This window comes from Oncorhynchus mykiss, chromosome 12 (assembly GCF_013265735.2).
Source record: "Oncorhynchus mykiss isolate Arlee chromosome 12, USDA_OmykA_1.1, whole genome shotgun sequence".
NCBI lineage: Eukaryota > Metazoa > Chordata > Actinopteri > Salmoniformes > Salmonidae > Oncorhynchus > Oncorhynchus mykiss.
Window position 1 is genome coordinate 15,149,232 of NC_048576.1, and position 10,256 is coordinate 15,159,487.

Genomic DNA, 10,256 nt, shown 5'->3' on the forward strand with positions numbered 1-10,256 from the left:
GCAGGACCCTCTTTTGTGACGGCAAACAAAGGCCCATAAATGCATTCGCCACATCACCGTGACAAAGCTGCAGGGCTTCCACAGTTTTTTTTTTATTTTTTTACATTGAGTGGGAAGGAAAGCAAAAGTAACTTGAGCAAGTTTTAAGTTTTAATGTCATGTGCACAAGTACAGTGAAATGACTTTTTTCCAGCTCTAACCCCAATAATGCAGTAATCAATAACAATGTAATACTAAAAATAACACAAGGTAGAACAAAAACACACAAGAAATTACGTAAGCATACTATATACATACTGTATACAGGGTCAGTCAGTTCTAGTACCATATTTACAATGTGCAGGGATACTGGAGTGATCGAGGTAAATGTATAGAGGGATAAGGTGACTAGGCATCAGGATATATGATAAACAGAGTAGTAGCATCTTATATGGTGATTGTATGTGAGTGTGTGTGTAGAGTCAGAATAAATGTATGTTCATATTATGTGTGTGTGAGCAAATTATGTGGTGACTGTTTGTGTGAGTATGTAGGGCCCTGTGAGTGTGTAGGGTAATGTGAGTGTGTAGGGTCATGTGAGTGTGTAGTGTGAGTGTGTAGGGCCCTGTGAGTGTGCATAAAGACAGTGCAAAAATAAATAAAATACAATGGTCAACTCAGATAGTCCGTGTAGCAATTTAGTAAGCTATTTATTTGATTTTCTGAGCCTTCCTTTCACCCTGTCTGATATAGAGGTCCTGGATGGCAGGGAGCTCGGCCCCGGTGATGGACTGGGCTGTCCGCATCACCCTCTTTAGCTCCATGTGATTGAGGGCGATGCTATTGCCATGCCAAACAGTGATGCAGACAGTCAAAATGCTCTCAACGGTACAGCTGTAGAACCTTTTGAGGACTTGAGGGCCCATGCCACATTTTTTCAACCTCCTGAGAGGTAAGAGGTGCTGTCACACCTTCTTCATGACTGTGCGCGTGTGTGTGGACCATTTTAAGTGCTTAGTGATTTGGGCACCGAGGAACTTGAAGCTCTCGACCCGCTCCGTCGATGTGGATGGGGGCGTGCACGCCCCACAATTTCCTGTCGTCCACAATCAGCTCCTTGGTCTTACTGATGATGAGGGAGAGGTTGTCATTCCAGCACCACACTGCCAGGTCACTGACCTCCTCCCTGTAGGCTGTCTCATCGTCGCCGGTGATCAGGCCTACCACCGTCTTGTTGTCAGGAAACCTGATGATAGAGTTGTGTGGCCACGCAGTCGTGGGTGAACAGGGAGTACATAATTGTAATTCTGATAGTAAACTACAATCTCAAATAAATTATTTCTCAGACTATTTATAAAGAACTCATAATAAAATGTTTTACAAACCAGTATCAAATAGTTTGTTAACCAGTTGTAACCTGATTATGTAGCATACTTAATGTGTTCATGTATGTTGTACATAATGTTATTAGAAAAATATGTGTACTACTCATACATAAACAAAGGGATACCTGGTCAGTTGAACAACTGAATGCATTCAACTGAAATGTGTCTTCCGCATTTAACCCAATCCCTCTGAATCAGAGGTGCGGGGGGCTGCCTTAATCTACGCCCATGTCATCGGCGCAGTTGTTATTGGGGGTTAACTGCCTTGCTCAAGGGCAGAAATGCAGATTCGTCCACCTTGCCGGCTCAGGGGTTCAAACCAGTGACCTTTTGGTTACTGGCCCAACGAGAGATACAACTTTGAAAGAAGTTTTACACATCCTTCCGAGAAGCCCCTATCTGCAATAGCTAGCAGTCTCTGTCTCTCCCCCAGCCCAGCTCTCCGCTCTCTCCTTTCTCTCTGGTGTCAGAGAGAAAGAGAGTGAATGAAGTGTCTGCACATGGTGCCGCTCCACCATTGTGTGTTTTACATTTCTATGACAGAAGTGCCACTCGACTTCTCCTCCATTCACTGGGCTGGAGGGCCCTCGTCCCCTCCCAGAGAGAAACAACATGGCTGCCATCATGGCTCTCAAGTCCCTCTTGTGACAAGAGGTGAAGGAGAGGATGATGTCCCATCTTTTTTTCTGTCTCTCAGTAATGCCAAGAGAGAAAACAATTGTGAATCTATGTGAACTCCAAGATTATTATATTTTAGTATATGGTGGTGGTGGGTAGGCTAGGCTACAACATCTACAAGTAGACCTAGGTCAATAACCAGCATTTCAACTTCTGTTCAGGATGATAATAACAGTATAGTTTATGCGAAAGTGTCAAATAAAAACAAACTACTTTGTTACACATACATAGCAATGGTCCGTAGCTAAACACATACACACCAACAGCAATCCAATCGGAGTGCATTTGTAATGGTTACTTAAGTCTCAATTCACCCAGACACAGCTTTTCTTACCCTCTCTCCTCTGTGTGAATGCTTCTTCTAACAAACACATGGGGTGAGGATAAATAAACTAGCCAGGCCCATCTTGGCTCCATCTGAGCTGCAATCCCCAGGAGATAGGCTATTTCGTCCTCAGGTTTATACAGTCTTCCAGCATTAACAGTTTAGCCTTCAGCAAACATTAATGTTGACAAATTCAAGTGTATATCAATCTGACTCTTCATTTGCTCTAGGAGTCAGATAACATTCAGTAGCTCAGATGAACTGATGGTTTGTATTGAGGGGGTTTTGTGATGTAGAAAGGATTGGTACAGCTGCCAAAAGATTTGCGAGACACCGTACTAAAATCACCTGCTGCTACCCATACGGCTACATAAAGTAGAGTTAAGACGGAAACAATCAAGAGTCAATAGAATTTTAAGCAAGAACATTTATATTTTCACTAAAATACAATGTAGACAGTGAAGCATTTCATGACATTTCTATACAGTGCAAAAATCCTTAGCAGTAATAAACAAATAACTCTGGGAAAAAAAATCCATATCATACAATATACTGTACAATTTAACTTCACACATTTTGACATATAAAAATAATCTCCCTTAACTTGTTTTTTAACTTGATATTGATACTGAGCTTATGGAAATGTCTGGGACATGATTAAGGCTAATAATATTAAATAACAAATCAAACTGTGGTTAGGTAAATGCATTTTACATCTGTCACTTAGATGATTACCAACTGACTAGAGCTTAAATGGCATCTTAATGAAATGTAGGCCTATATCTATTGTCTAGCTCATAGTGAAAGAAAACTTGATTAGTCTGTCCCCATTTTCACCAAGTGACCAAGAACATGTTTTATACTGATGTTTTCACTATTGTCTTGAAACAGCATTATACATATGTACACTTACAAGTCACCTGGCTGTCCACATTAAAGAAAATTGTGTGTCAAACTTTTTGGGCTATTTTGTGAGACACAAGGTAAGGAGAAGCTTATAGTAGGCCTAGAACATTCTTTAAGGTTTGGTTAAAACAATTACATATTTTAGAGGTGCACAGCTATCTGGAAATGAATCTATAAACTTTTGAGATTCACATAAAATGTATACATTTTAAATATAAACATTTGTGAGCAAGATGACCCATAGCCTATCAGCACAGAGACTGAGACCAGATAGAATGTTGAGAAGCCCCATTATGAAGACAGCAGAGCAAAGGCCAATAAATCTTCCAAACACACAAAGTATACGCTAAAGCAGGTGTGCTGTTGTTACAACACTTTCATGAGCTATTCTGTCTCTCTGTCAACGTTTCACAGGCCTCTCTATTTCTCTAACAACTTCCCCAACAGCTGAATCAACTTGGGTAGACTGCCCTATCAGATAAGACGCATTAGAACCAAAATGGTGGCCACAGTAGAAGTCCATACATCCCGACAGGAGGATTTAAGTGAATCACTAGCGTTTTCCACATAGACATAATCCTCCATATCATCATAATCATCTTCAGAGTCCGAATCAGAAAACCCGCTGCCTGCGTATCTGTCCATAGAGTCAAAGCAAAAGTTTTTCATACTAACTTTGACGTACTCGCATATCGTTCTCTCCGTGCCATCACAAACACAAGTATCAAGTTGTTGTGCTTTGGGCATATTGCGCATGTTGGCTATCACCCTCCTGCAATCGTCCGAACATCTCTCGCCTCCGAAAAGTTTACGGCAGTGAAACAAATAGTCACGCATTGCCGAGCTACATTGGTAATCGCTCTCGCACTCCCGCCGGGCTTCGGTGCAGCCCATGTTGCTTGTCCGAGGCAGGCACGGCTCTATGGCGCGTTTGGTGCTCCGGCAGACGGGGTCCGAGGCGCAGTCACAGTCCTCTAGAGACGGACCGGTCTCAGTTAGATTCAGCTGGATAAGGGACGAGATGCAGTGGCTGGGACACTTCTTCCTATCCCCGTTGATAACAGGCGCACAGGCGTAAAGGTATTGGTCATATGCGTAGTGACAATCCGGCTCTCCATGACACTTCATAATGGCTTGCCAACAGATGAGCCGACGACCATGAGTAGGGGACGCGATGCAAAGACAACCGAACAGGGCAAACGCACAGCATAAATACAAAGTCGGTCTCCCAGTCCACTTTATAAACCCGGCAAAACTTGCCATTTCGAAGTAGACTGATCCGAATAAACAAAAGACTTCAACATGTGGATTTGGTTATCAGTATATTCATCAAATATGTCAAAAAGAAGTCATCCAAATCCATTCCCTCCCATTCAGTACGCGCCAGTGGGGAATGAACGAGGTTCACCAAATAATGTGCAATGCAGTGATACCGTGTGAAAACCGCACATGGCCTGCAATTTGTTCATTTGAATTTTTCCCCGAGGTTTGATACACTGTTACAATACAAGTTCACAGGCACTCTCCACTTATCTTCACAGCAGTAGAGGCTTCACAATACTGAATTATTCAACTTCTGCGTTCCATTGCTTTGCCGCACAGACAAGATGAAGTAGAAAAAAACAGTTCCGTCGTCGTTTTAACGTTCAGAAAGGCAAACTCCGTTCCAGGAAAAGTTTTATGATGTAGCCTAGGCTATCTGCGCAACTAGCATGCCATTCGGTGTCTTCTTTAGCTATACAATTATGTAAAGGCATGAGGAATGCGATGAACGATTCGCCCCATTGAAGACTGTGGAATGACTCTCTCGTTCATCTGCGTCGGTTGACTAAAACCTCCTTGCCTTATTGGTCAAATTAGTTGTTGTGATTTGTTACATTGTTCAGGGCAGTGACGTGAAGATGGAAACGTGACCAATGAATTAGCAGGGGAAAAGGGTTGTCACTAGCTTCCACAGCCACAAAGTCAGAAACCCCGCCCATTTCTACCGTTTATCTTCTAAAATGTTCATTTTAAACCTAACCCTAACCTAACCACACTTCTAACCGTATGCCGAACCCCAGCCTTAAATTAAGACCAAAAAGCAAATGTTTGTTTTCATGATTTTTTATGATATAGCCAATGTTAACCCAGTGGCTGTGGAATCTAGTGTAAACCGGGGAAAAGGGATAGTAAAGATTTAACTCATTGTTATTATAGGCTAATATTTTTATTTATTGAACCTTTATTTAACTAGGCAAGTCAGTTAAGAACAAAGTCTTATTTACAATGACGGCCTACCCCGGCCACACCCTATCCCTAGGCCAATTGTGCACTGCCCTATGGGACTCCCAATCACAGCCTGTAATGACACATCTAGCAGTATCTTAGACCGCTGCACCACCCGGGAGCCCCTAATAAACATGATCTGACTTCACATAACTTTTTCTTTATTTCAAAATGTTTACTTATTGTCAATTATTCTCCCCAAACCTTTCAAACATATGAAAATAAGACATAAAGGGTAGTCCAAGAAAATTCTGCCATCCATCACAGGAGACATGTAGTAGCCTAACCTGTACTTCAACTACCAGTGAGACAAAAACTGTGAATGTTGATTGACCTATAATCACACTGAATAAATTCTAAAGGTGGTGAAGGACAATGTCTTTAGAAACGTTATGGTCATGTTGACTAACTACCGTAGAGAGAGTCTGCATCCCAAATGGCACCCAATTCACTATATAATACACTAGTTTTCACCTCACAGCTGCTATAACACATGCTGCTGCTCCTGTCCACCCCTTCCCCCTCCCCTTTCCCTTCCCTTCCACCCTCCACACAACATAAGTGAGTATTAACACAAGCCTTAAGGGCCTTCCTATGTTACAGCACACGTGTGAATAACACCAGTCACCACATGTATGCCAATAAAGACATGCCAGCCAGGGAGGACAGAAGGGCAAAGAGAAAATAAGAAATAGAGCTGTAATCTTGTGAAAATAGAGCTTTGAAAAAAAGGAAGTATAACCTTCCTTCACCTGAAAAAAAACAAACGCCTCATTTGTCGGCCTCATATATACTCAGCTATTCAACCCATAAGGATAGCAGTTATTTTTATAACATTACTTCCGAGTTGTTAATGGTTAATGAAAAGACTGTAGCCTACAGACCAGGGAGAGTGACAATGATCAACGGGGCAACAGTATCAAGGCGCTGCCAGTGAGTGACTGAGTGAGTGGCCAAACCCAGAGCCACTATGTCTGAATACCAGTGAAATGTGATCATTGAGTCGTGGACACCTACGTCTTGCTACCCGATAAGCTAAACACCTTCTTCACCCGCTTTGAGGATAACACAGTGCCACCAACGCAGCCCGCTCCCAAGGACTGTGGGCTCTCATTCTCCATGGCCAATGTGAGTAAGACGTTTAAGCGCGTTTAACCCTCGCAAGGATGCCGGCCCAGATAACATCCTTAGCCAAGTCCTCAGAGCATGCGCAGACCAGCTGGCTGGAGTGTTTATGGACATATTCAATCTCTCCCTATCCCAGTCTGCTGCCCCCACTTGCTTCAAGATGTCCACCATTGTTCCTGTACACAAGAAAGAAAAGGTAACAGAACTAACTTATGTCATCATGAAGTGTTTTGAGAGGCTAGTTATCACCTCTAACTAGGGTTGCAAAGGGTCAGCATTTTTCTGGAACTTTTCCAAGGGAGTTAAGCCCAGGAATTTTGGGAATTTTGCTTAAATTCATCAACAAAGTTAGCTTATAACAGTGAACCTTTTTTGTGGGATACACATAAGGCAATTTTAGGTCTTGTGGCATATTTTTGTTAAACTATTCCCAATTCAATGGAATTGCAACCCTCTGCATGCAAAGTGCATTCTTCCATCACATGTGCAGTGCACTCTTCCATCACATGTACAGCTGATTTTCAAGATCTTGCACACTAATGAGATGCTATTGAGCCCACACTACAACATTGTCTGAGCCAAGGACTACAGGCTTTCTGGTAAGTTTTGATTACAATACTTGGTCGGGTGAATATATTTAAATGACATACATTATTTTTTGTTAACTAGTAAATAGTAGCCCAGAGCAAAGTATGTTTAAATCATTTCTAACTTGTTAACAATTTCTGCTAGTTAGTTTTTGCTACCGTGTAGGTTTTAGTTTGCTTGAGCCTGGTAATTGAGGAGTGTTAATTCACCTGTTTTCATACGTTTCATTTTAAAGCATTTATCATACAAAGGAGTTGTTTAATCTAACTGCTTAACTATTTATCTGTACATGGAATTGTATTGTATTTATTTTACAATTTTTTTTCTAATCTTTACAGGAAAATGCCACAGGCACTATCTGATGTGGTGAGTCATTTCACTGCAGCTAATGTAGAAGGAAAAGCTGTGTACATTTGCAATTACTGTGCCAAATCATATCTAAAGAACATAACAAATATGCATAATCACCTGGCCAAGTGCATAAAGTTCCCTCAGCGCTCACAACAAGCAACCTCTGACAAAAGTCCCTCTACTTCTATTTGAGGTGAAAATTATGAATACACAGCTCATGGTCCTCCTGGAATCAGATGTTTTTTTTGACTCAATGGAGGAATGTAGTCAGGGAACTGCTGATGAATGTCTTGCTCAAGCTCTGTATGCAGCTGATTCACCTCTGATACTCACAGGCAATGTGTATTGGAAGAGATTTCTGAATGTTCTTCACCCAGCATACACCCCTCCAACCAGCCATTCTTTATCTACTCATTTTCTGGATGCAGAGTTCAACAAAGTTCAAGTGAAGGTCAAGCAAATCATAGAGAAAGCAGACTGTATTGCAATCATCTCTAATGGGTGGTCGAATGTTCGTGGGCATGGAATAATTAACTACAACTCCACCCCTCATCCAGTATTCTACAAGAGCACAGACACAAGGGAAAACAGACACACCGGTCTCTACATTGCAGATGAGCTAAAGGCAGTCATCAATGACCTTGGACCACAGAAGGTATTTGCACTGGTGACAGACAATGCTGCGAACATGAAGGCAGCTTGGTCTAAGGTGGAGGAGTCCTACCTTCACATCACACCCATTGGCTCATGAATTGAATCTGCACCTCAAGGACATCATAGCACTGAAAACAATGGATACAGTCTACAAGAGATCCAAGGAAATGGTTAGATATGTGAAGGGTCATCAAGTTATAGCAGCAATCTACCTCACCAAGAAAAGTGAGAAGAATAAGAGCAAATGGCCATATCACAGTCTGCCAATATGGACAGCCCCATCAAGAGTATCCTCCTGGATGATGTATTTTGGGAGAGAGTGGTAAGCAGTCTGAAACTCCTGAAACCTATTTTTTTTATTTTTTTTATTTTATTGAACCTTTATTTAACCAGGTAGGCTAGTTGAGAACAAGTTCTCATTTACAACTGCGACCTGGCCAAGATAAAGCAAAGCAGTGTGACACAGTAGCCATTGGGGTAGCCATTGCACGGATTGAGGGAGATAATGCAATCCTGTCTGATGTTCAGACTCTGCTTGCAGATGTAAGAGAAGAAATCCGTACTGCCTTGCCCACTTCACTGTTGCTCCAAGCAGAGGAAACTGCAGTTCTGAAATACATCAGAAAGCATGAAGACTTCTGCCTGAAGCCCATACACGCCATAGTGTACATGTTGGACCCCAAGTATGCTGGCAAGAGTGTCCTGTCTGGTGTAGAGATCAACAAGGACCATGGTGTCACCACTACTGTGTCTCGCCACCTTGGCCTGAATGAGGGCAAGGTTCTTGGCAGTCTGGCAAAGTACACTTCCAAGCAAGGCTTTTTGGATGGAGATACAACATGGCAGTCGTGCCAACATATCTCATCAGCCACCTGGTGGAAGGGACTTTGTGAATCTGAGGCTCTTTCCCCTGTTGCCTCCATCATCCTCCATTCCAACCAACATCAGCCGCCTCAGAACGCTACTGGTCCTTGTTTGGGAACACACACACCAAAGCACGCAACAGGCTGACCAATGCAAGGGTTGAAAAATTGGTGGCCATCCGTGCAAATTTTAGGCTTTTTGAGCCTGACAACGATCCATTCTCAACACGGTTGGAAAGTGACAGTGAAGATGAGGCCTCAGAGTCTGATGTTCAAGAGGTGGACATTGAGAAGGTCCAGGGAGAAGACATGGAAGGCTGAGAGGAAGACAACCAAAGCTTTAGTTTATAGACTATTATTTTACAGATGTATATTGAAAACATTTTTGGGAGATGCGATGGATCTGTGGGGATCATTCAATATTCCCTTTCTTTTGTTGTTCATTGATGTCACGACTTCCGCCGAAGTCGGCTCCTCTCCTTGTTCGGGCGGTGTTCGGCGCTCAACGTCACCGGCTTTCTAGCCATCGCCTCTCCATTTTTCATCTATCCATTTGTTTTGTCTTGTTCCCTGCACACCTGGTTTTCATTCCCCAATCAGTCTACATGTATTTATTCCTCTGTTCCCCATCATGTCTTTGTTTAAGATTGTTTGTGTTACGAGTGTATTGTTTTCGTGTGAGTTGTTATTTTTCACGAAGATGTCAATTGTTAAACATAATTCTTGTGACTGTTTTGCGCGTTTTGCACTTTTGCCTAAATAAAGTGTGCGCCAGTTCACAAATCTCTGCTCTCCTGCACCTGACTTCACTACCAGTACGCACACATTCTGACAATTGAAATCATCCCATGTGAAGAGTTAACTAATTTAATGAAAGTTCAATTTGTAACAAATCTTTTTTACAGTTTCTATTGGAAGGATTTAATCATTTGCAATTATGTCTACGTATGATAAGGTAAAACGTTTATGTTTCTGTCTCCATATGATATGGTAAATATGTCCAATGCAAAAAAACATCTAAATTTAAATGGTATTAATATTAATTTGCATGGAAAATGGAAGAAAATGGAAGAAATTCAAGATGACGGTCAATCACCCTCGTTCTGGGGCTCCATGCAAGATCTCACCTCG

At 42.0% G+C, this 10,256-nt stretch overlaps 1 protein-coding gene across 1 annotated transcript; it reads right to left on the minus strand.

Annotated features, from left to right (window-relative positions):
* Positions 1-2,777: 2,777 nt before the first annotated feature.
* Positions 2,778-5,156, minus strand: LOC110537028 (growth arrest-specific protein 1). Its single transcript, XM_021622743.2, has one exon. The coding sequence runs from the start codon at positions 4,534-4,536 to the stop codon at positions 3,748-3,750; it is 789 nt and encodes a 262-aa protein (XP_021478418.1). The 5' UTR covers positions 4,537-5,156; the 3' UTR covers positions 2,778-3,747.
* Between the last annotated feature and the right edge of the window lie 5,100 nt (positions 5,157-10,256).